The sequence below is a fragment of the Staurois parvus genome, unplaced genomic scaffold (assembly GCF_062004578.1).
Source record: "Staurois parvus isolate SC_StPar_1 unplaced genomic scaffold, SC_StPar_1.0 ptg000321l, whole genome shotgun sequence".
NCBI classification, from domain to species: Eukaryota; Metazoa; Chordata; class Amphibia; order Anura; family Ranidae; genus Staurois; species Staurois parvus.
The window spans coordinates 12337628-12365546 of NW_028318117.1; the positions used below are offsets into that span (position 1 = coordinate 12337628).

Below are 27919 nucleotides of genomic sequence, written 5' to 3' on the forward strand. Positions count from 1 at the left end.
CATTTTAGTTTGGGTACAGTGTTGTATGACCGCACAACTGTCATTCAAAATGTGAGAGCGCTGAAACCTGAAAATCGGCCTTTACTGCCTGTACAGACTGATTTTACTGTTGTAGGTTTAGTAACACTTCAACTCGTGGTAGCAGTGAACCCAAACCTCATGCCTAGTGGCCATATATGGTTCCATCTTATTGGCCCTATATGATCCTCAGACAATGTTCACATAGAGCAACCCTAGGGGTGATAATGAGGCTTAAGATCACTGCAAGAAACTCTTTTTAGCAAACAGAAAGGGGTCCAAACACCCTAAAGTGTGACCAGTGCAGCACCTAGGGCCAACAGTCACCCAAAGAACTTTCTCTGTGTCTCTTGCGGGGTGCCCTGGACTCCCAGGCTGCAATTGCTATGTTTTTAACGGTGATGCAGTGCTTATTCCATTTGCACTGCAGTTGCTGCTTCTGCCACCTCTCAGGCCTCAAATACAGGCAGCTGCAGTTTAGAGTGAAGAAGGCTTTCTCCTCACTGTGAACTGCCTGGTCTCGTGAGTGGGTTTCTTCGAGGGGGAGAGCTAAACTTGGAGGACATTTGTACTGGGGGAGATATGTTTTAGGGGGTGATCTGTACTGGAGGGAGATCTGTACTGCGGGGAATTTGGTTTGGGGAAGGAGATAATTTTTGTTGTACTCAGCTGACCTGTGAATTATACTCTCCTGAACCCTGCACTCTATGTATTAGTGCATTATGCACTTCTGATGCCTGTGCTCATTATGTTATGCACTATGATCCCTGCGCTCCTTGCGTTATGTGATTGCTGTGTACTGAGCCACCATTAGACAGCTAGATACACAGGCACACTGTACCCAGTCGATATGAGCAGCTGGGTACCATGAGATTGCTGTGAATGGTAATCACAGCTATCACATGGTGTTGTTTACAGTGCTGATCCCTCCCCTTCCCATTACAACAGAGGAAGGAGAGACATCGAGCATTTGTGAATGGGCACAGAATGAATGGATCAGCAGCTGCATCCATTTATTCTGTTACAGTGACACAAAGAACCTTTTTTAACCCTTTCCTCTCCTACACATACTAGTTATATTGCCGTCTTTAGTAACCTGTAAGATTAACCCCTCACCTCTCTTATCCTGCCCCTTTGAACATTAACCCCTTCATCTTCATCCTGCCACTGTATGTGACCAGTATATGGGAGGAATTGAGCCCCATCATTAGCTTCATTGATAGGAATTGTGCCCCATCATAAGAATCATTGGGCCCCATTATTGGTGTCATGGGGAGGAACAGTGCTGTATCATTGGGAGGAACTGTGCCACATCATTGGCATCATTGGGAGGAATTGTGCTCCATCATTGACGTTATTGGCAGGAACTGTGCCCTATTGTTGGTGTAATTGGCAAGAACTGTGCGTCATTGTTGGTGAATGAAATAGTGTCCTAAGGGCCGGATAAAGGCAAGCAAAGGGGCACAGTTTGGAGACCACTGCAATAAAGTATTAAAGTATATCTAAAGACAAAACATACAGTGGGGATCGAAAGTTTGGGCACCCTAACTAAAAATTTGTATTAATGTGCATAAAGAAGCCAAGGAAAGATGGAAAAATCTCCAAAAGGCATCAAATTACAGATTAGACATTCTTATAATATGTCAACAAAAGTTAGATTTTATTTCCATCATTTACACTTTCAAAATAACAGAAAACAAAAAAATGGCGTCTGCAAAAGTTTGGGCACCCTGCAGAATTTATAGCATGCACTGCCCCCTTTGCAAAGCTGAGACATGCCAGTGTCATGGATTGTTCTCAATCATCGTCTGGGCAGACCAGGTGATGTCAAACTCAAAGGTTTTAAATGCCCAGACTCATCTGACCTTGCCCCAACAATCAGCACCATGGGTTCTTCTAAGCAGTTGTCTAGAAAACTGAAACTGAAAATAGTTGACGCTCACAAAGCTGGAGAAGGCTATAAGAAGATAGCAAAGCATTTTCAGATGTCAATATCCTCTGTTCGGAATGTAATTAAGAAATGGCAGTCATCAGGAACAGTGGAAGTTAAAGCAAGATCTGGAAGACCAAGAAATATATCAGACAGAACAGCTCGCAGGATTGTGAGAAAAACAATTCAAAACCCACGTTTGACTGCACGATCCCTCCAGAAAGATCTGGCAGACACTGGAGTTGTGGTACACTATTCCACTATAAAGAGATACTTGTACAAATATGGTCTTCATGGAAGAGTCATCAGAAGAAAACCCTCTTCTACGTCCTCACCACAAAAATCATCGTTTGAACTTTGCAAATGAACATATAGACAAGCCTGATGCATTTTGGAAACAAGTTCTGTGGACCGATGAGGTTAAAATTGAACTTTTTGGCTGTAATGAGCAAAGGTATGTTTGGAGAAGAAGGGGCACAGAATTTAATGAAAAGAACCTCTGTCCAACTGTTAAGCATGGGGTTGGATCAATCATGCTTTGGGGTTGTGTTGCAGCCAGTGGCACAGGGAACATCTCACGAGTAGAAGGAAAAATGGATTCAATAAAATTTCAGCAAATTTTGGATGGTAACTTGATGCCATCTGTGAAAAAGTTGAAGTTAAAGAGAGGATGGCTTCTCCAAATGGATAATGATCCTAAACACACCTCGAAATCCACGGGGGATTACATCAAGAGGCGTAAACTGAAGGTTTTGCCATGGCCTTCACAATCTCCTGACCTCAACATAATTGAAAATCTATGGATAGACCTTAAAAGAGCAGTGCGTGACAGACAGCCCAGAAATCTCAAAGAACTGGAAGACTTTTGTAAGGAAGAATGGGCAAAGATACCTCAAACAAGAATTGAAAGACTCTTGGCTGGCTACAAAAAGCGTTTACAAGCTGTGATACTTGCCAAAGGGGGCAGTACAAGATATTAACTCTGCAGGGTGCCCAAACTTTTGCAGACGCCATTTTTTTGTTTTCTGTTATTTTGAAAGTGTAAATGATGGAAATAAAATCTAACTTTTGTTGACATATTATAAGAATGTTTAATCTGTAATTTGATGCCTTTTGGAGATTTTTCCATCTTTCCTTGGCTTCTTTATGCACATTAACCACTTGCCTACCAGGCACTTATACCCCCTTCCTTACCAGGCCAATTTTCAGCTTTCAGCACTGCCGCACTTTGATTGAAAATTGCGCGGTCATGCAACATTGTACCCATATGAAATTTTGATCATTTTTTTCTCACAAATAGATTTCTTTTGGTGGTATTTAATCGCCACTGGGCGCTTTACTTTTTGCGCTATAAATACAAAAAGTGCAAAAAATTTGAAAAAAAAAAAGAAAAGTTTCTTTGTTTCTATTATAAAATTTTTCAAACAGGTAATTTTTCTCCTTCACTGATGTGCGTTGATGAGGCAGCACTGATGGGCACTGATAGGCGGCACTGATGGGCACTGATAGGCATCACTAAAGGGCACTGATAGGCAGTACTAATGAGGTGTCACGGATAGGCGGCACTGATAGACAGCACTAATGAGGTGTCACGGATAGGCGGCACTAATATGCAGCACTGATAGGCGGCACTGATAGGTGACACTGATGATGGGTACTGATAGACGGCACTGACTGGCATCACTGCTGGGCACTGACTGGCGGCACTGACTGGCACAACCCCTGGGCACTGACTGGTGGCACTGACTGGCATCACTGGTGGGTGGCACTGGTGGGTGGCACTGGTGGGTGGGCACAGGTGGGTGGGCACAGGTGGGTGGGCACAGGTTGGTGGCACTGCTGGGCACAGGTGGGTGGCACTTCTGGGCATAGGTGTGTGACACTGCAGAGTGGCACAGGTGGGTGCACTGCTGGGCACAGGTGGGTGATCTGCTGGGCACAGGTGGGCGGAGCTAGTGGGCGCACTGCTGGGCACAGGTGGACGGAGCTTGCGGGTGGCACTGCTCGGCACCGATCATCAGGGCACTGATCATCAGTGCCCTGATGATCGGTGCCGATCCCCGCTCTGACAACTGCCGGTTCTCGGCAGTACTTTCCTCACGATCTGACAGTGTGAGGAAAGTGCAGCCGAGAACCGGCACTTGCATTTTCCTCTGATCAGCGTGTCATTGGACACCGCTGATCACGTGGTAAAAGGCCGCTGTGATTGGCCTTTTACCACATCACGTGATCAGCTGTGTCCGTAGGGGCGCGCAGGAGAGCGCGTTCTGGGAGGACGTCATATGACGTCCACCCAGAAATGGCCGGCCGCAGTGCAGCCATCATTCGGCTATCTGCGGTCGGCAGGTAGTTAATACAAATTTTTAGCTGGGGTGCCCAAAATTTCGATCCCCACTGTATTTATCTTTGGATTGCATAAGGGGTTAGAAACCCTGTGAGGTTTTTATTGCCATCAATATTCTGGCTTGAGAAATTAATTCTCTCTGTTTGACTAGGTGACCACTTTTAGTGGGATGGAAAGTAAAGGAAATCCAACATTTTGAGTTTTTCATTCAAAACAAAATACAGAGAAAATCTGCCAATGGGGACACTACTTCCCCTGACAATTGCTACCTTTAACTTGGTGTTATATTTACAGGACAGGAAATGAAGGGAAATCTTCTATATACAGATGGCAAGAACAATTTGGCAGGGGCCTCAACAATTCCCTTCACTATCTAAAATGAAAAACGTTTTGACTTTAGTTAACTTTAATACACTTTGCTATAAAACCCTGAAGTATTATTTTATGTTGAGCAAAAAGTTAAAAATAAAATTTGGCCTTAAAATGTGCAGTCACAGTTTTGTAAACACTGTTAGAATATCCTTCACAGAGTGATGTTACAAAACTTAAACTTCTTATTTGAATGCCATATTTCTGTATATAATCATTAATAGTACAGCAATTTGCCTGTTGGGCTTAGTATTTTTGCACTAGCAGTGTTCAGGTGCACAGTGTTGTAAATCTTTCTCTCTTCTTCACTTGCAGAGCTGAAGAGCCCATAACTTAGTCACTGACTTGTTCTTTTTTTTTTTCTTATTACATGCATATTCGCCTGAGGCCAACAAGAGCTGATATAATAATTGGCTCACACAGCCATCTGCCTGCCTTATTTCAACTGATGTAATCTCGGATCTATTTCAACATGCTTTTTTTTTTCTACCTGAATCCTCTCCATTCCTGACAAGTTGTCTGATCTAATACCTGGGCTACACCAGAAGCAGCAGCACGCTGATGTGCTTCACTAGGAAGGTAAGAGGAGACAACTTACATCTTCCACCGGCATTCTAGAACTCATGCGTGAAAGCCAAAGAAAGCAAGGAGCACAAGTCCTTCAACACAGTCCATCTATTTAATGCCCAAGACAGCCACAGTGACATTCCCAACTGGAATACAGAAGTGATACTGGGTTTCTCTTCTTTTTACTTCCTGCAAGACTCATCGTCAAGTTTGTTGAAGTGCATACAATTTTCTGAGGACTGTACTACATATTCAGGTATTCGTTCATTCACTCATGCATGCTCATTCAATGTACTCCATTTATTCTATATTGTTTTTCTATTTTATTTTATATTTTTTTAAAAATTAACATTACTCTATGTTTATAAATTATTTAATCCTACAGAGTCTTTAGAATTATTTAGAGTAGTTAAAACATTTGAACTTTTAAATGATTCATTTTCATTTTGAAATTATTATTAAATACAGATTTCTAAAAAGAAATAACAAAAAAACAAATTTTACATTTATATAAAGAAATAAAAACAAGGCTTCATGTTATATTTATCCTTATTTTTAATATATAAAATAGGTAGCAAATGTTCTGCACATTAAAAAGCTTTAGTAAGGGATGCAGTAGATTTCTATAATGCTTAGAATAGTTTGATTTTTAGCAATTCAGTATTTTAATCTTGTCAGAAGCAACGAAGGCTAAAAATTCAGACGAAGAATGGAAACTTTTTTAACTGAAAAAAACTATTTATTACAGGATATTCAAATATTCATGCATCTGTTCTCTAAGCAGTCAAACATCGATTCATATTTTTGGTACCCACTAATGAAGGCAACCTCATTTATCACAGAATCTGGTTAACAGGACTGTCTAAGTTACTCTTGCAAGCAAATTTTTTTATTTTTTAACTCGCACCCAAATATAAAGGGTCATCTAAATTGCTGATTTAGATAATGCAGATCATTTGATAAACAAGGCTCAAGGTGCCTTACCTGCAGATGAAATATGTTGACATGGGCATCTCACAGTAGAGTAAAAAATTAATATTCGTACACAGAAGTTAACAAACACAAGCACTTGCACAGTTTCGCTAATATTTATCCTTGTACATCCTGAAGCAGAAGAAGACTATATTAGAATGATACAAAATGTAAATATTTGAAGGTCATGTTGTAATGTCAGAAGGACAACTGTAACCATTTTTCAGATAAAACACATATTTTTGCCAAAGTGTCTACCTGGCTGGTAAAGTTTCCTTGTTGTCTGACGCTTTAAGTGATTAAATCTAGTTGAACAAAGTGGTCCTTACAAAAATTGGAGATGCTTCACAAAAGTCTGGCGAGGTGGGTTATCATTAAAGAAGAAACCCAGGTTTTTGTTTTGTTTTTAAATGTGGGTCCAAATTGAAATTAGTGGTTGAAATCCCTTTTCTATTGAAAAAAGGATCGCTTTCCTTCAAAATTTGTAAATGTTATCTTTTGTATAGTAGGGCAATATGAACAGTAAAATTAAAATGTTATTTGAATAATTAATGCTTATAAAAATAATATTTATACCATCTAATGCAATGTTCATTGCATTTGAAATTTTGTATTTTTTATTTTCAAAATGTAGGAGTTGATTTCCCACAGGTGTAATTTGCACCCTAGTCTGTAATAAAATTCCCAGGATCTGTGATAAGTGTTTAAGCAGGAAAAAGACATCTTCTTTTGTAACAGAGCCTTAGTCCCTTGTCATCTTAGGACATTGAGGGGTTCATAAATCTGTTTTCCTGACACCACTGAAAATCATTAAGTCTCCTGCCTTGGAGGGCCTTTTAGTAAATGATGTTTTTGCTCCTAGATGAAACATTTTAACCTCAGCTGTTTAATGCAAGCCCAGATGGGTGAAACGTATGTAAATCCTCACCTCTTCATAGCAAAAATAATAAGGGGCTTAAATTAAAATCAAAGTTTATACATTTTTCTGTTAGTACTTACAATTAGCAAAGCATGAAGGTGTCATGATTAGCATGCTAAGTGCTGTTAGAGTTCTAGGTTCAAATGCCACCAAGACATTATTTGCCTAAATTTGATACATGTATTTTGTGTCTTTAGGGGTTCTGCTCCACATGCTCCAGTTTCCTACCACAGGTCAAAAACAGGCTATCAAGTTAAATAACTAAAGCTTTGTAAAACCTATTCCTAGCTTTGGATACAACATGTACGTATTAAAGCTACTGTTGGGTTTAGCTTGCTGTCTCCCACCGGACATATTCACCTTCCCTATTAGTCCTGGTGACCAATGTTACTGGAACAGAAAGTGATGGGAAATCCAAAATTTTACAGTTGTCATCAGAAAAGAAGGTGAAGGATGATTTTCCAAATGAGTCTCTTGTTTAGGTAACAACTGTCTAAAATAGGACTTCTTCTCAATGATCCTCAGTTCCTGGTACAGGAGGTTTCAATTACTCCCTTTTCTATCAAAAGCTAGAAAAAATATTTTGGCTTGTCTGGCTGTGGACATTAAATTGCAAGCTCCACCGAGGCAGTGATAGATGACAACAGTTGTGTTGCATCTTTACATATAAAGGCTGAAATATTATTTGAAATACTAAGAATGAGCTCTTTGACAGTATCCTTTCTTGTCAGGGTCTAATAGTAAGGCTGTCCAACAGGTAGAGATGTATCCTTAGTAGAACTGCAATTTTCAGAGTATTGTGTCTGTCATATAGCAACATGACAAGGTAGTAGTTCCATGCCAGTTGCAGATATGTAGCCAATCTAACTCTGTTTTAGCTAAATCTACTTAGCTAGACACAGTTGCAGTTGTGTAGTAAAGTATACTTATTTCAGTATGCAGCAGTACTAACCATGGGGGGCTGCTTTATAAGCACACTTATATGTATGTTTTCACATCACTTAATACTCCCCATCTGTTACAGAGTGCGTAAGGTGTTAGCAACAAGTGCAGAGTCCCTCTTTAGCAAAGTGTTTAGAGCATAATTGCACTGACAAATGTGCATACATTGGGGTTAATTTACTAAAACTGGAGAGTGCAAAATCTGGTGCAACTCTGGATAGAAACCAATCAGCTTCCAGGTTTTATTGCCAAAGCTTAATTGAACAAGCTAAGGGTAGCAGCTGATTGTTTACCATGCATAGCTCCAGCTGGCTTTACTAAAACTGCTTCAGATTTAGTAAATCTATACCTATGTATTTTGAAACTGTCCCTTTTATGCCTAATATGTCAGATTACACCGCAAGGCTAATTTCATGAAGGTTTTGCCTAATATGTCAGATTACACCGCAAGACTAATTTCCTTGAAGGTTTTGCATAATATGTCAGATTATACTGCAAGGCTGATTTTCTGAAGGTTTAATTTATGATGCTTTCCTTGGATATTTCAATTTAAAACTCCCCTTAAACTGATGATGACCTTTGTTTAAAGCGAACATAGGTTTGTTGTCACTACAAAAATTAGTGATTTATTAAATCGACAAATAGATGTCAGATGACAAGCTGGATAATGTATCATTCGTGTACACATATGCTATGGACGAGGGGTTCATACACAACTGATATTTTGGTGACTTTGTGATACAGGCCAAAGTACAGTATGTCATATATCCTAATGTAGGATATATGGAAAGTATGTTGGGTCAAATGTATACATCATCGTTCACCAGATTATTCTAAATGCATTCAGCACTTTGAATATTTGACCATGTTGGCTGTCAAGTGGGGATTCCCTTCCGTCACCAGGAGAAAACTGATGCCAGAACCTGTATAGTCCTCTCAAACAGTGTTTTTTTTTTACTAAAGCTGGTTCACTCAGAATCTTGTGCACTTCTGTATAGAAACCAATCAGCTTCTTGGTTTTATTGCTAAAGCTTAACTGAACAAGCTGCGGTTAGAAGCTGATTGACTACCATGCACAGGTGTGTTAGATTCTGAGTGAACCAGCTTTAGTGAATAAACCCCAGTGTGTGGTTATATTGATTACTGAATGATCTAATGTGCTTACAAAAAGAGATTAGATTTGTAGAAGTTCTCCAATTGAATCAAATAACATTATTGCTGAGTTTGTCAGTGTGTTCATTACTAATAAGACCAATAAAATTCAAAATGCACTTTAAGATTGTGTGCAATGTAGAGAGCTAGTTGTGTCCTACAACACTGTGATCATAGGCAGGCCATAGATGATGCATTTTCTTTTCTGCATGCAACCACAGGTTGCAGGAAAGAATATTGCTCAATTCCCTATCAATACACACAGTCATGATGGGGGAATCCCTCCCAAGGAGCTATTGTGTTCCATTGGTGGGGAGGGGGGGGGCATATATTGCATTCTAGAAATCCAACAAGCTGGTTGTACCTAAATCAGTCGATGGATCAACTTGGGTACAGTCAGCCTGCCCATACAAGGATTGAATCTTGGTTGGTCCCTGCTGAACTGGCCAAGATTCAAACCATCTATGGCTGACTTTAGTTTAAATATGACAGGCTCAACATTTTGAACTACTGACCTGAAACAAGCATGCAGATTTGAACTTCTGACAACTTTCTATGTGCATATGCATATCAGTGAGTCAACACGTTTTAATGCTAGAGACTCGGCATAGCAACCAGGTAACTAGAATTTTTAGTATGTCATCAATGTCAGCTCAGTCGTTTCTCTCACAGCTTGAGTACATTTCCTTTAGAGGAAAGAATACAAAAATGTGCTTTATAAATTGATGACTTTAAAGCTGAACTAGGATGAATACATCCTTAAATTTATTTTTAAAATGCAACCAGGTTAAGTGCCTGAATTTGATTTGGTATTGGCCTCTTGCCTTTCCTGTTACAGTAGAGCTCCGATGATGGGAGGGAGAAGCAGTATAGGGAGCCAGTCAATTGTGCTGCAGTACAAGGAACATGTTGATAGGATCAAAGAGCATGTTGACAGAGAGTTGGGCACACCAGTGTGCTACTTCTTATTTCACTGTCCAGTCACAGGGTGAAGGTAGGGAGCAGACCTGCTAATGTTACTGAACTGCAGCAGGGAAAAACATGTTCCCTGCCCTGCCAGCTGCTAGACAGGGCAGTGTGATGGGGCTGTATTATTATCAGAACTGTGTGGACAGAAATACTAATCCTTTGAAGTGTAGAACTGCTGCCATATATGTATTTCATCTGTGTATGTAGCTGTTTACCTGGAGTTCAGCTTTTATGTGATTTTCTGCTTTATTCATTCCCTACACTCTAATATTAATAACAATAAATGTGAAAAATGTAAATATAAATATAGTTACAAAATGTTGGGGAATGACAGGTACTGCCAGCTTACAAATTAAAGATATTCAGTGTGTAAGTTAAAAAGTTTAATTAAATTCATAAATATGTTATCAGGATTACAATCCAAGTATGCCGGTGGGAACACCTGGGGCATGACATTGACCTCATTAAAGAGTTACTGTTTTGCAACTGGCAAAATCTCCATTTAACAAATGCTATGAAGAAAATGGCTAATATTTAACAAAAAAAAAGGACGTCAGCTATGATCATAAAAAACAAGCATAAAAATAAACATGTTTTATGAAGTATAAACACAGATTGCAATGTGCATTTTAAGGTAACTCATATGCTACTTTCTTCAAAAATAATTATAGCAAGTGAAATGTTGTATTTTTAAATTTTTAAAAGTTTTCCTTATTGACACACAAACTAATAATATTAGTTTAGTACAGACTTCTACAGCATAATAATCTAATACTAAAATTAGTTTTAACAGCAAGCACTATACTGATTAATTGGGAATTCTAGCTATTAATCACTAAAATTTGTCATTAATTTCTACACATATGGAACAAATGTCTTCTTGTGGTTTGACCCACAAACTAATAATAGTAGAATGTAGTAGCCAATAATGTCATATATCTGGAGCTTTGTGCAATCAAGTACCATTAACATTAGCATCATGTGCTGCTTATGTATCTCACAGTATATGGTGCAATATGCTGCATCTGTGTAGCGGCTAGTTGCTGAAGAGTTTAGTATTGGTTTGAGCTACTGCAAATCACCCATGTGCTCTTGCCCTAGGGCAAGAATTAATTACAGCCATGTTGCTCTACATCAAAAATCAAATTTACCCTTTAGAGCAGTGGTCTCCAAACTGTGGTCTGGGGGCCAAATGTGGCCCTTTACTTGCCTTTATCTGGCCTTTGGGGCACTAGTCCTCATGCTGACTCCATTGGTGGGGCACTATTACTCCCATTGATATCAACAACAGGGCTCTATTCTTCCCACTGATATCAACAATGGGTCACTATTCCTCCCACTGATATCAACCACGGGGCATTATTCCTCCCACTGACACCAAGGATGGGGCACTATTCCTCACACTGACAACAAGGATGGGGCACTATTCCTCACACTGACACCAATGATGGGGCACTATTCCTACCACTGCCCCCAACAGTGGGGCACTATTCTACCCACTGACACCAAGGATGGGGCACTACTCCATCCATTAAAACCAACAATGGGGCACTATTCCTCCAAATGATTGGACATTGGTTACACCTACTGGTCAAAGTCTGCCCCCCCCAAGCCTGAATGACAATAAACTGGCCCTTTGTTTAGAGAGTTTGGAGATCCCTGCTTTAGGGTATGAGAGAATAAAAGGGAACAGTTTGCTTGATGTGGAGCAATATAGGTTGTCTAGGACAACTTTGACCTCACACACTTCCATAAATGAGTCTTGTGGTCTTTGAAACTTTTTTGGAATTAATTTATAATACTCTTTTTATTCTCTAGTATCCTCATTACAATATCCTAAAACTGGTCATTGTTGCTTGGCCCAACTGTGTCAATTGATTTTGATACTTTGCTCGTAAAAGGTCTGATCTAATGGCTCACGTTCACTATTTTGCAATCCTTTACTTGCCTCTAGAAGTTATGCAGGTTACATGTCAGGCTTGCAAGTATTAAAATTTAATGAAGGATTCTGTGAATATTATTATTGTAGTATCTGCACAATGGGTTTTAGCCATATCCCTTCCTTTTTACCTCTTTTCCATGGTTGAACTCTCTGACCATTTTATATGAGGCCTTCTGCCAGCATCATAAAAAGCATGTGCTTACTTTTGATAGCAAACTATCCACCCAGCAAAACAAAAAATTTAAAAAAGTTAACATTTATTTTTGTGGCCCTTTTACCCACATGTTTTTGCTAGTGCAATCAGGGAATGATATGGAACCTGAAAGAGAGTTCTACAGTGCACAGTCTAAGCATTACTGCAGCATACTTAGCCTAAAAGAAGGTCCAAAAGCAGCTACAAGTTCATAGAGTTTATACAGTTCATTCATTTTTCTGCTGCCATGGGAGTTGTCTTGGTTTTATAACGATTTAAAAGGTGAGACACAATTTATGAAGACCCCCACAGTTATTAAAAGGGAGGCAGACATAGGAAAAAAATGTAACCCAACAGAGAGAATACAGATTTCTAAAAAAGTTTAGTGTCCATGCACACATGAGTAAAAAATTGCTTCTCCTAGAGGAGCTCAGTATTTTGCCTGTAGAAGCTACTGATGTTATCCTTTGTGTCCATGCACATTAGGTTATTTAGAGGTACATTTTAGGCTCAGTGTTTAGAGACAGAAAAAAACCCTTCTGTTTTGAATTTTTGAGTGCTGTTTTCTGGCAGAAAAAAGTGCTAAACACTCCTAAATGTGCCTAAATGCACCTAAATGCTAGTATAAAAAAGCTCAAAATTAGTTTTTTTTTCTATTAAGGCACTGGTGTTTTTTTAAGCCAGTGTGCATGGACCCTAAAAGTTTTGGGAAATCTGTATTCTCTCTGATCTCTAAGTCCACTGGAATACTCAGGACCCCCTCTCCACAACTACCTTTGCTTGGTATAACAATAGATACATTCCCGAAACAGTACAGGACTGTAGTCATACATATGCTAATCACAGCTAGGTTGATGATCACCAACAGATGGAAACAGATAGTGGCCCCTAACCTTTTTGTGATGGTGCATAGGATGAATATACAGTGATCCCATGAAAGATTTCTAGCATACACCAAGCAAAGATCTACTGATTTGTGCTCTAAATGGGATGCATGGTTGCAGATATATGATGTTACAGCGGTATAATGGCTGAAAATAACAATAATTTTCTGTATCATTTATCTTGAGTAAGGATATTTGATATGTATTATGGTTGTTATTGTTATAGTTCCTTCACATGTTGTGCTTTTCTCTCTTTTTTGTTCTTCTTTTTCCATTTCTATGAGTATATATGATTGCTGCAATATGCAGTTTGATCTCTGCCTTGTCCTGTGATTGAATATACAAAGCTTTATGATTATACTGTTAGATAAGATATTTAAACAATTTGGTTATGGTTTTTATATTGAATGCCATTGTCTGCTGTATTTTATTTTTTGTACAGAGTGATAAATTGATCTCTGTATTTGAGTAAAACTAATTAAAAAATGCTGAGACAAAAACAGTTAATTAATATTCAATAAAAACCTAAATTCTCCACGCTAAGGAGCTGTGTGAAAACTCAAACCACCTCTAAGTGATAAAAAATATTATCTCAAAAGTATTACATTTAAAAAAAAATAAGCAATATAAATTCCCACTACTGAGGCATTTAATGCCAGAAAAGAAAAAAAATCACCGTAAATAATATATAGTAACATATCACTGCTGCCACCTTAAAAAAAGAAAGGGAAGAGAAATAAGCACAAGCACTTTGCTGTGACTCTGGGAAGAAGCAGGCCGAGGTGGAATGAAGCACTCATTTGTCCTTATTGATGATTGTGGACTTTCAGTATAAGGACTTGTTTTACATATTTTGATATCACTTTATCACAGTGCTACTGTGAAGCAGACACTTTGCACTTTATTCCCAAAAAAGTATGCTTTGGGAACAAACCCTTGTCTAATTGCCGTTTATAGGACTGCCAGTGAGATTAGAATGCTCCAAATTGTGCGGTAATGTTGCCCTATATAGGACTGCTAGTGGGATTAGAATGCTCCAAATTTTGGGTAGAACTCACCAAAAAGATAATGACATGACAGATGGATTTCAATTTGTCCTCAAACGTCAGTGTTTGGCTTCAGATTTTGCAGCTTTCACAGTTAATAAAATCAGAAGCTTAACTTGTCTTTAATCATCTAAAGCAGTGGTTCTCAACCTGTGGGTCGCGACCCCTTCGGGGGTCCCCTAAGACCATCAGAAAACACATATTTCCGATGTGTAAAGAGCAGCTACTGTGTAGAAAGCAGCTACTGTGTTGAAAGCAGCAGTATTGGAGGTAAAACGACACTCATGAATTATAATTACAGGGTAAATAATTTTATGGTTGGGGGTCACCACAACATGAGGAACTGTATTAAAGGGTCACGGCATTAGGAAGGTTGAGAGCCACGGATCTAAAGAGCCTTCTTGCTCAATTTTTACCAAGCAGAAAGCAACCGCTAAGGATCTGGAGTATTGGGATTTCCCTATAGTCACCAATCAGGTTTAGGGTCTGTTTGTTGCATTTTAACACATGTCTTGCTGCATCCAAAAATGCATGTGTCCACAATCTCAGCAGTGCAGCGCAGTGTGTTTTTGATAAAAATAAGACCAGTCTGTTTCTTTTAGGTTTTATTGGATTGGGAGGCCCATCCAGTCAATTACAGCTCAACAAACGTGTACAATATGTGTTATGATGGGTTGAAAATATGTAATAGCAAGCCTTGGTCACTGCCTTTTATCCTTCTCCATTCCAAATTCTAAATTAAAAAATGCATTGAAAGCACACATCAATGTGTCAAAACGCGTCAATGCACAAAGCAAAAGCACAATGACAAAGATCAAAGGACCTGCCTAATGCAGAAAAATGCATGAATACAAATCCATAAATCCAACTGGTCCCTTAGTGTCGGTTCACATATATGTGGATTCGATGCAGCTTGAACCAATCTGCATGAAATGTGAAATAACATTGCTTCCTATGGTACCTGTTCACATACAGTACGATAGGTGATTCAGTGTGGATTGAAAAAGAGTCCTGTCTAATTTCTGATGCAGATTCACATATGTGTGGTGCAGCTTCACAGCTCTGGTTTTAGTGCAGATTGAAAAGCAGTCATTCAGCAGTCCAGGTTCCAGTTCAGGACAGGATTTTCAGAGAGAAAACTGGCCTGAAATTGTGTTCACAAACTCATGACATATGTGATTCAGAAGCGGTTCCCATAGAAGTCAATGAGCCTTTAATGTGCACCTGAACCGGACTGCACTGCTCAGAAATCAGACAGGACTCTTTGTCAGTCTGCACTGCCAGTGCACCAGACCTATGTGAACAGACACCATAGGAAGCAATGTTATTTCACATGTCATTTGGATTGAATACAGTTCATACCGTATCCAATCTGCATATATGTGAACCGCCACTAAGCAGTGCAGTCCGGTTCAGGTGTGGATTACAGGCTCATTGATTTCTATGGGAACAGCTTCTGTATAGTCAAAACTTTTCATTTTATTTTGGACTGTAAAATAAAGGGTTAACACATTTGCCAGTTATTGTTTTGCTGTCTTTCTCCACTGGGGGAAGTTTCTCTTCACTTCAAGTCCTAGATATGCAACAGAAAGTAGGAGGAATTTCCCTGTTAGTAGTCACTGCAACAAGTGCCCCCATTGGCAGATTTATCCTCAACTCTTGTTCTGGTGACAACTATACATTTTTAGACTTCCCATTATTTTCTGTCTTAGTGACAATGATCACCAGTTCAAATGAGAGGAAGAACATATATAGCAAAAAAAAAAACTGACAAAGGGTATCATCTTTTTCTACTCTATCCAAAATTTAAAAAATATGGCTTGGCTATACATACACTTTAAACTTAAAACATATGGATTGATCTGACACATGCGTCATATGTAAGTTCTGCAGGATTTCCAGCGCTGGGCAGTGAGAACTCTATACCTGTAGGGCTTTGCTACAATTCTTTTTAAATGGGTGCAATAGGTTTCTTAGGTGAAAGTGTACATGGATATTTTGAACATGCAATTACCTTTTCATTTGTACTACAAAATGAACCAAAGAAACAACCTGGTTTGTACGGCCAACAATTCCACTTTTGTTTTCTTCAGTTTTTACTTAGAATATAAAAGCAGGGAACTTGACAGAAATATGATTGATCTATTTGTACAAAATAAAACACACATTTCCTGGAGGTAACTATCACATTTCACCTTATAGCACTATAATTTCTATCAGCACTACAGTAAATTCCTATTATCAGCATACACTTTCAGGACTTTTAAGTTTATCTCCAGTTTACAGACATATTTCAGCAGCTATTTGATAGTCACTTTGCATGTGGATATTTGTAATTTAATATCTGAGAACGCCAACTTATTGATCTGCCCCTTCGCTAAACAGGTTGTCAGGTGACTTTCTCTTAATGTAATTATTTGTGATCCAATATTGTGCCTAACCCATGCTTGGAAAATGAATCAATTAAACTAAATAAAGGTCAGAAAGTAACAAATCCTGACTGCAGCATTCATTGAAAATTACACATAAATATCAAAAGACAACTGAAAAAATAGTGTTGCGCTGTCCGGAAAATGTATATAGTGTATAAAAAACAAATAAAGTCCTACAAACCAAATATCAAAGTCCACAAAAGTGTGCAAAATCTTCATGCTGCAGCTGTGCACTAACCATCAAGTGATTATAATGCCGTTTACCAAATCCTTAGACCCCACAACTCAGGAGGTCTAAAATCAGCAATTAAAAGATGACAAAGCCCAGAAGAATGGATGGATAGATCGATGCTTGGTTCCAGCTCTCTTCTCTCACACCTCAGCAAGGCCTCTTTCACACGGGCATTCCATATGTCCGTTTTTCATCTGTCCATTTAGGGATGAAAAACGGACACCCATGTATTTCTATAGGTGATCTGTTTACATCATCTGTTAATGTCCGCATTCATTAACATCAGTTTTTTTGAACAGAAAAAAACCCTATTTTCCTTTCGTTAAAAAAACAGAACGGACAAAAAACGGATATGAATGAACAAAAATGGATGTATACGGATGAAAAATGGATGTAAATGGACAAAAAAACAGATGTAAACGGATGAAAAACTGATGTAAACTGATGTAAAACTGATGTAAAACTGATGTAAACTGATGAAAAACTCATGTGAACTGATCCATTTTTTCTTGGAAAAAACGTGACTGAACTGATGAAAAAAACGGAACACCTGTGTGAAAGGGGCACAAGCCTCAAGCCTCACTCTCTCATGAATGGCATGCCCAAAAAGTGGTCACTGGATCACCTCTCATATACCAGTCTCAACAGCAAAAACATATACCAAGGGAAGAGCAAGGAAATCTCATAGTGAAGTACCGTTTAAAAACATTTATTAATAAACAAGTTGGTACTCAAAAAACAGATATATCACAAGTGTATTGCACAGCTCGGCTGACTCTCTGGGTGGGCAAGATGATGTTACCAATAAACTCTGCCCTATACACGTTTCGTCCAGCGGGGGCGTCTTCCAAGAGACAACCAGCGATCCAGTGACCACTTTTTGGGTATGCCATTCATGAGAGAGTGCTGTTTGAGGCTTGCTGAGGTATGAGAGAGCAAAAGAGTCAACCATCCATCAGGGGCGGACTGACCATTTGGAAACTCGGGCACTGCCCGAGGGCCAGGGGTTAGTAGGGGGCCCCATGAGATGCCCCTGGTACCTTTTTCATAGGCTTTTTTGAGTTTGGGCAAGGACACAGGGGCCCCATGATCCCCTATTGCCCGGGGGCCCCATGAGTTGTCAGTCAAGGATTTGGTAAGCGGCAATGTAAGTATTTGCCACACCGATTGTTGTTTTCAGCTGTTATTTTCCGCATTCATTGGCTCTCATTTTTTATGAAAATAACAGTTGTTTTGGCAAAAAACTATTGTTATAGATTGGAGAACTGAATCTATCATCTTTATTCTTAGAGCACTGGTTTACGTGACCATCTGAGCCAACCAGAATCTTTGTCAGCAGATACAAATAGTTGCTGACTTTTAATAAAAGGACACTTAACAGTTCAGGGATCCAGCTCTGTTCTCACCCAAACAGGTTCTTCACCAGTCCCCTGGCATTTTTACTAATGGAAGCTGACTGTGAGGCCTAGCAGCTTCACAGCTGGCTTCCTACTGCATTTGTTAATGGTCCCTCAGCCTTCTGGGACCTGTGACATGTTCAGGAGGCAAACTTCAAAACCAAGTACCAGCTCCCTCCAAAAAAAAATGTGTCCAAAAGTGTTAGAGAAGGGGAGGAGGAGGCAGAAAAGTGGAACTTCCCCTTTTGAGTGAAGTACCACTTTAATATGTACAGTCTGGAGGAAAGAACGGAAAGGGTTGACATGATTGGAACTTTGAATACATGAAAGGTACATACGTACATAGGAGTCCTAGTGTGTAGTAATGTGGGCTTTTATAAGTAAACTTTTTCTCTTTTTTTTGTTACAATTTTGCAGGTGGTAACCACTTACTGTTTGCAAACGGTATGGTATCATTCCTTAAACGGTGCTCTCTGCTGAGGAAACATTACTAAAAATCCTATGGCAAAGCAGGCAGCCAGCATGGGTGTGTGACAGCATTGTATCTGACAGCTACCTTGTTGGAGTGGTTACCAATTATGTGAACACTATGACATCCAATCATTAATGATCACAGGGTTTTGTTTGCAAACAGGCTGCCACAGGTCAGCTAATCTCTCATTGTGCCTCAAAAATAATTAGGAACTATGACAGAAGCTGGCAGCAGGTTGGAGCTGATAAAAAAACACAATACTGGAAAAACACATTCATTAGTTTAAAAAAGTTCAAAAATATTTTTAAAAGCTGTTAAAATAAGTAAAAGCTATTAAATGTATATAATAAGAAATCTGAACAGGTTGTTTCTAAAAACAGTTTACCAATAACATGTTTATGGGGTTGATTTAAGCCAGCTACAGATGGATCAAAGTTCAGCAGGAATCGACTGAATTTTGATCTATCTATGGCCAGGCTGTACTGAAGTCGATCTATCGATCAAGTTTAGTGCAGCCAGTCAAGTTTTTTTTTTCATTCAATCACTGCTGGTAGCTATACCCTTGACAGCTAGAAGCTGCCTTCATTTAAATCATCCAATCATATGAAGAGGAAATTCCAATTTTGTTCTCTGATCTCAATTTTACTTGATTAGATGGAAAATGTTATTTTTTAGCCCATTGTGAAGAGGTATTCACTGGATGGTAAATTTCAGAAATTTAGACTTAAAGCAGTATTAAACCCAAAACCAAATATTTCATATATTGCATCTTACCAATGATTAGTGTGGTGGCTCTATTAGGTTTCTTTTTAGGCTTTTTTTCCCCTCTGTTTTCACCTGGTGATCTGGTCAGTAACACACCTCCTGTATTAGAGTGCCTACATTCTGGATAAAGAAGCACAGGGGGTACCTTTGCACAGCAGTACTGTCAGCCTGGTGGAAAGGGGAGTGTTAGATGTGCTAGCAGATTTAAATATACTAACATATTGAAGCCAAACTCCAGCTAATACTTTATAAGCAGTTCTGGCAAAAAGTTTTTTTCCTTTTGGGATAAAGGTTTTGCATAATTATATAACAGTTGATGTAAGCACCTGTGTAAGTGGTAAATGGTTTGTCTCACCCCTGTAACTGCAAGAGAGCTTGTTTTTATGAAAAACAAAATACCTACTGACTGCATGACTAGATGAAAACAAAAGAAAGAAAGCCTAGAAAAGAAAACTTATGCAACCACCACATCTAAGAATTGGTAAGCTGAAATATAATAAATGTTTGTTTTGGGTTTAATACTGCTTTAAAGTGTACCTAAAGCAATTTTTTTATTCAGTTTTAGATAAAATGACGAGAGGTTAAAAACTCTGCCTATGAGTAAGGTCGTGTTTGACTGAAACGCGTTAGTGTTGCTTGCATTCTGGAACTATTTTTACTCCGCATCTGAATAAAATTTCTACAATTCATCTTCACCTTGTTGCCGATCCTATATGATTTGATTTAAAAACTCTGTCAGGCTTTTTTTTGTCTATTTCCTAACTAGGAAGATTCACTTTTCTCTATTTGTCCAGGTAATCATTTGTCTCTAAAACGCAAAGTAAGGGGAAATCCAAACCAGAACAGGAATAGAGGGAAAATCTTCAAATAGAGGCACTTTTAACTAAAAACTGTCTAACATTTTGGAGACATTTTCTACAGTACAGGAGATGAAGTTAAAGCCCCTGCCAGTTTATGTTTTGCTGTTTGTGTGCCATTGGGGAAATTTCACTACACAATGGCTAAATGGTTAGCACTTTCGCCTGGCAGCACTAGGGTTATTGGTTCAAATCCCAACCACGGCACCACCTGCCTGGAGTTTGCATGTTCTCCCTGTGCCTGTTTGGTATTCCTCTGGGTACTCTGGTTTATTCCCACACTCCAATGCCATGCTGGTAGTTTAATTGGCTCCTGTTTAAATTGGCCCTAGTATGTGTATTTATGAATGTGAGTTAGGGACCTTAGATTGTACGCTTCTCGAGGGGACGTGATGAGGTGACTGTACTATATATATATATATATATATACACACACACAAGTAAAAATGCTGTGTAAAATGATGGTTCTATATAAGTACATGTAATATTAATATTTCTTGTCCCAGAAATGCGACAAGAGGTTAGAGGAAAATTCCCAAATTAAGGGGAATTCCATTCCCTACTCTATAAACAAAATTTAAAAAAATGGGTTTGGATATATTTTTTAACTCTACTAAGTGTAAGTTTGGATAATTTTTCAGACTTCTTAAGTAACTTTACATTGTTAGTTTCAGTGAAATTTTTTATTTCTGCAGAAAAAATAATTCCAGCATAAATTGATTTTTTTTTCATTTTGTTCTTTTCCACAGAAAAAGAATTCCACCCTCCCAATGAAATCACTGATGGATGTTACAGGAACAGGTTTTCTTTTATGAGATCACATGGAAGCTGAAAAGGACAGTTACTCTAAGCTAGAAGAAGAGATGGTGAACTTGCAAACAGGTGACAAGAAAACATAACCTTCTCATGCCATGATACAGTTTCCCTTATGAATAATACATAATACATTCCAGCAGGAAGGGTTCCTTAACTGCTAACATTCAGATTCAAATGTTTGTCCCCCAACTGTCATTTTCCACTGCAGCCTTGACAAATACAAGTTGATACTGCCTGGATTATATATCTGTTCTTTTGCAGGAGACCAATCATCTTCAAAACAGATTGAAGTTACGGAATCTTGAAATAGATTCCAACAGCATTTGCAAATGTGGTGGATATTTACTGAAGCAGCACTTTTTATGCTGCCTCTGCAAACCTATCTTTATTTCAAACATCTGCTAAGTTTAAAGTGGTTGTAAACCTTAGACATGAAGTTTGAGCAAAGCATATTACTCTATAGTGTATGCTTGTCTCAATTGAGAGCACAAAGTTTCTGTTCTGTCTGCTGCTTCATTCCTCTGCTTTCAGCATTACGTCTGCTATGTTTTCCTGACACCAAGAGAAAAAATGGGACAGGGGAGGGAGACCTCCAGCACACAGCTTGTGATTGACAGCTTCAGCTCTGTTCCTGTGTGCTGTGTGGAGGGGGATGTCCCTTTCCGTTCATCAGCTCTCAGAGCTCTGCTCACTGAGCTCTGCAGAGTGTAACTTCAGGTATTTGCACCATTTTCTGAAAGTTAAGAAAAGCTTTATAAATCAGGACTTTGAACAGATGTAGAGAAGAGAAGAATGCAGATAAACAGGAATAACTTATATAGGAGAATTTGTTTCATGTCTGTGTATCACCTGAGGACAGTTATATGGAAGGGATTACAACCACTTTAAAGTAGAACTAAAATTACAAAATTAAAAATTGCGAACGCGCAGGGTCTTTATTGCACAAGAGATATGCAATATTTACAGTATTTCTGCCTCGATGTTATCTTTATGATTATATGAGATTTTAAGGATTGGGTTTAGATCTACTTTAAAGTGGTTGTAAAGGCTCAAGGTTTTTTACCTTCATGCATTCCATGCATGAAGGTAATAAACCTTATGTGTGCAGCTACCCCCCCCCCCCCCAATCCTTACCTAAGCCCCCTCCAATCCAGCAACAGTCTTGACAGCCTCTTCTGTCTGGGGACTCTTCCTCTTCATTGGCTGAGAACGCAGCAAGAGTCCTTTTGCTCCTGCTACTGTCAATCACAGTCAGTGAGCCAATGAGGAGAGAGCAGGGCGCAGGGCCGAGAGCTCTATGTGTCGTATGGATGCATAGAGCAGATGCTCAGGGGCGAACAAGCAGCAGTGCCCCCAGCAGCTTTCCCTGAGGAAGAGCTAGGAGCGCCAGCGCCCAAAAAGAAGAGGATCAGGGCTGCTCTGTGCAAAACCACTGCACAGAGCAGATAAGTATAGACATGTTTGTAAGTTGTTTTTTTTAACGAAGCTTTAGTATCACATTAAGGAAAGAAAAACTATGGAATATTCACTTTAACCTGATCAGATACTTGAATAATCACAGGTTCTCTTGACCAGCGTGACAATACTCCTTTAGAAAATCACCATTTGTCTGTAAAAATCCCATACTCACAGAGAAAATGAGATATTTCACATTCAAAATTGGCCATAGCTGGGTCTGGACAAACAATGGTTTCCTCAATCCACACTAAAGCTACACAAAAGCCTGGTACACATTATACATTTATTTTTTATTTAGCCCAGTGGGCCAGTTAGTACTATAGAACTATTATTAATGTTAGTACAGCAATCTCCCCTGCTGTTGTGTTCTGACAGGGGGATGGCCCCCTCCCCACCAGGACAGGAGCAGCACTCACAGCCATCAAACGCCAATTGGATGCTGGTCTTCCAGCATGCCTGTTCGATACAAGCCGGTCATGAAATCAACTTCTGTCGGACAGGCAGCTGTACACGCAGGCCGAAAGTCAGCCGGTTCCTGCCGAACCGACCATTTTCGGCCAATTTTGCAGCCGGCATAACAAGCTGGATGGAGGAGTCTCCCATGCTGAGTAGACTCTCCACTGTCAAAATACACTGATCAGTGGCTACAGCCGATTAGCTGCGCTGCAAGGGGGCTCAGTTCTAGCATATGCACCCCTATCCTCCTGATGTCCGGGCCACCCCTGTGTGCCCTTTCCCCTGTAGTGCTGCCAGCTTCCCTTCTCGCTTCTTCCGCCAGCAGTGGCTGGGGGCACACAGGAGGATATTTCAGGATGTAGAGCGGGTAAGGGGCTGGTAAATATGTAATTTTTACCAGCCCTTTCCTTTCCTGAAGCAACACACTGAGCGATCGGCACTGCTAAATTGTGTTTACTATGCTTCAGTTTGGGAATGAACAGGAAGCCTCAGAATGCTCCCTATTTTTTCACTGTCCAGTGCAGCTGAGGCTGCAGAGAAAGGGACTGATGAGGCCCTTAGTCCCTTTCTTATTATATTATTTAAATGTGAGACATCAGGGGTATGTTTAGACCCCTGATATTTTAATAAAAGCCCCCTTAACAGGGCAGTTAAAAAGTACAATAAATAAATAAATTAATGTAAAATTGAAAAAAAAATTTAAAAAAAAATGTAAATTCTAAATAATAATAATAATTTTAAAAAAACTTGTTCACGTGTGTTTTGCTCTCTATAATTTCTGTCCCAGCTACGTCATCGCATAGCATTGCAGCTGTGGCATGTGTTTGCCCATAGCCATTGCCTCTGTTGCTAAAGGGGTTGAAAGGCAGTAAAAATGCAGTTTATCCATGGGGCTTTTACTGCTCCCCAACCTCACGTGTGAATGAGCGCTAAGTACTCATTCACACAGGTACTCTGGCCATGTGAACGAGTGGATTGTTCATGTGGCTAAAGCTGCCTGATACTCTAAGGCAGTGGTCTCCAAACTATGGCCCAGGGGGCAGATGTGGCCCTTTTCTTGCCTATATCTGGCCCTTGGGTAGCTATTCCTCACAATGATTCCAATGCTGGAGTAATATACCTTCCACTAACACCAACAATGGGGCACTATTTCTGTCACTGATACCAACAATGGGACACTATTCCTTCTACTGACACCAGCGATGAGGCACTATTTCTGTTTCCACCAAAGATGGGACGCTATTCCTGCCACCAAAGATGGGATACTATACCTGCCACCAACACCAACGATGGGGAACTATTCCTTCACTAAAACCAATGACAGGATACTGCTTACATTGATGCCAGGACATTTTCTACCCCCAATAGCCATAGTCTGCCCCCCTAAAGCTTGAAGGACAGTTAACTGGCCCTTTGCTTAATAAGTTTGGGGCCCCTGCTCTAAGGGGATGGTCCTAATTTGACAGGTGTGCAGACTTGGGTGAGTGGCCCTGAATGCACACTGTCTTTCTTCGGGGCTGTACACCTGCACCTATAGTATATGCCTGTCAAATTAGGACCTGCGGTTGTGTTCGTACAGCTGCTGCATCCCTGTAGAGTGATATAAGCTGCCTACACACAGCTCTAGCGACATAAACAAACCACCCTACATGGAAGAAAAATATATATTAAATATATTTTTGAAATATTCTCCTCAAATATATTGACATATATTTGAAATACTACAACTTTGACCTTATTCAATATATATATATATATATATTTATATATATATATATATATATATATATATATATATATACATACATATATATTTTTTATGTTGAAATGCTTTTTTTATATATTACAAAATATGTGAAAAATATTTTTTTAAATATTTTTTTTTAAATATCTTCTTAAGATTTTAACATATAAAAAAGTCATTTTAACATATATTTTGTAATATATTTTAAATGCATTCCAAAAATGTAGTTTAATGTATTTTTAAAGATATATAGTATATTTGAAAATGTATTTTTAAAAATATTTTTCATATATTTTGTAATATATAAAAAACACATTTCATCATACAGTATTGAAATATATTTTGAAATACATTGAATACGGCCAAAATTGTAGTATTTCAAATATATGTCAATATATTTGGGAAGAATATTTTTAAATATATTTAAAACATATTTTTCTTCCATGTGGGACTGAAGTACACTGTACAGGCCACAGCCCCTTGTGAATGAGCACCAATGCCTCAATCACACACAGTGCTTTATCGGGAATTGTGTTGTATTTGTGTCCACTAATAATGATTTTAGTGTATTTTTATCATTGATATTTTTGGGAAGGGAGCTCTGTCAGTAGGCTGTACGGGTGCCAATATTTTCTACCAACAGCCCTGCATCAAGGTTTATTTTTTTGTCTTACATAAACCAACTTGTAATTTAGATTTAGGAGGGAACAATAAATTGCTTTAATATTCGTACATCCTTTATTAGTCCTAACCACTTACAGTATTTATATGTCCTACAATTTACAAAAGCTCTGTTCTAGCCAGCAAAGTGTTGTAATGATATAAAAACAATTACAGAGGAGTACAAGGCAATAAATCACGTAGATCAAAAGAGTTAAATCTGCATTATCATAAGGCCCCACCTAAGGCTCGTCCTTCATTTATCCTCATACTTTGTCCCTGAAGGTTCTGATCATTCTCTTTATAGTTTTCTATGAGATTTGAATATAGCTTAGCTACCAAAGCCAAGAATGGGTGTTTATCATATATCTTACTGCAAACCCAGTTTTATATGTGTGCTATAAAACACTTTAAAAAGGCTTGGCTACGGTCCATTGATAAATATAATTTAGGCTGTAAATTTGATAAAGTCACCAGTAAGATAATTAATGACACTACTGTCATTACTGGTAGGTGAAAGATATTTACAAGCAACGCTGTCTATAATGGATTTTCTCTGTTTTGGGGCAATCACCTATTAACTCAAAGCTGCTGTTACTGGTCCAAGTTATTTATTTTTATATTCCCAATAGACAAGTGATACAATGGCTGTACTGGGATAGAGGGAGGTGTGTGTGTGTGGGGGGGGGGGATTCTAATCACAGGGACTTAGTAGTCCAGCAGAACCTTAAGGTGTGCACCACTCCACTCAAACATTATTGGTTGGACTGACATTTTATCAGAAATGACCTTTCATTGCTTAGACTAATTTAAATTTTGGTCATACATTATTGCTCTTGGTTTAAAAAAGCCTTCAATGTTAAAGTGTATGTATTGCCTGTTTTAGTGTTGGGTAGTGTAAGGAAGGGCTAAAACCCTGGATAGGTTATATTTTATGTCTGTCTGGGAAATTTCCTTTCACTTGATGTGTCAGAGATACATCAGGAAGGTATTGGAAATCTCCCAAAGTTAGGGTGGTTCCCCTCTTAGACAGTTGTCTCTGGAACAAGTGTCTCCATTAGAAGATTTCTTCTCACCTCCTCTGTTAGGGACAACTCTAAATTTTTGGATTTCCTTGCACAGCCCGTTTCAGAAATAGTCATTAATAGAGAATCTCCCCAATGGTGATTCAGACAGCACTAAAATCTTGAAAGAAGGTCAAACCCATCCCCCTCAACCCAAAACTATAAAGAAGAGGCTTTGTCCCGAAGTGATATTGTATGGCATCCCTAATCCACCCCCATAGTGGTAAAGAATAATATACAGTATAGTGTGCAGGTATTTCATTGGACAAAAGGAAGCACATTTTTCAGTGCTGACCCACATGTGTATGACTTTTTTGAAAACATTTTTTATTTTTAATAGAAATATTGTATTTCTCCACAACAAAAGTATATGAAGATAAAATCAGATCAAAATCCAGTTACAACTCCCAGCATTAATAACCTATCTAAGTGAATTCCACAAGATTCCATAGTCCATTTATTTTGTTGTCCATATACTCTATATTGCCAAGAGTATTGGGACACCCCTCCAAATCATTGGATTCAGGTGTTCCAATTACCTGCATGGCCACAGGTGTATAAAATCAAGTACTTGGCATGCAGACTGCTTCTAAAAACATTTGTGAAAGAATGGGTCACTCTCAGGAGCTCAGTGAATTCAAGTGTGGTACCGTGATAGGTTGTCACCTGTGCAAGTCCATCCGTGAAATTTCCTTGCTGCTAAATATTCCACGGTCAACTGTTAGTGATATTATAACAAAGTGGAAGCAACTGGGAACAACAGCAACTCAGCCATGAAGTGTTAGGCCATGTAAAATGACAGAGCGGGGTCAGCGCATGCTGAAGTGCACAGTGCGCAGAAGTCACCAACTGTCTGCAGAGTCAATAGCTAAAGACCTCCAACCTTCGTGTGACCTTGAGATTAGCACAACAACAGTGCGTAGAGAGCTTCATGGAATGGGTCTCCATGGCCGAGCAGCTGCATCCGAGTCTTACATCACTAAGTGCAATGCAAAACATCAGATGCAGTGGTGTAAATCACGCCGCCACTGGACTCTAGAGCAGTGGAGATGTTGTTCTCTGGAGTGAACAATCACGCTTCTCTGTCTAGCAATCCAATGGACGTGTCTAGGTTTGGTGGTTGCCAGGAGAACGGTACTTGTCTGACTGCATTGTGCCAAGTGTAAAGTTTGGTGAATGGGGGATTATGGTGTGGGATTGTTTTTCAGGGGTTGGGCTTGGCCCCTTAGTTCCAGTGAAGGGAACTCTTAAGGAGTAAGCATACCAAGACATTTTGGACAATTTCATGCTCCCAGCTTTGTGGGAACAGTTTGGGGATG

The 27919-nt window shown here is 39.1% G+C and overlaps 1 protein-coding gene across 1 annotated transcript in view; it reads left to right on the forward strand.

Annotated features, from left to right (window-relative positions):
• The first annotated feature begins 5118 nt into the window (after positions 1-5118).
• The window catches only part of LOC149457443 (forkhead box protein N1-like), a 111516-nt gene continuing 88715 nt past the window's right edge, over positions 5119-27919 (forward strand). Inside the window, exons 1-2 of the mRNA XM_089683811.1 lie at positions 5119-5484; positions 21152-21284. Of these exons, the coding sequence (XP_089539937.1) occupies positions 21224-21284 (61 nt within the window). The 5' untranslated portion in view covers positions 5119-5484; positions 21152-21223. The remainder of the gene's footprint in view (positions 5485-21151; positions 21285-27919) is intronic.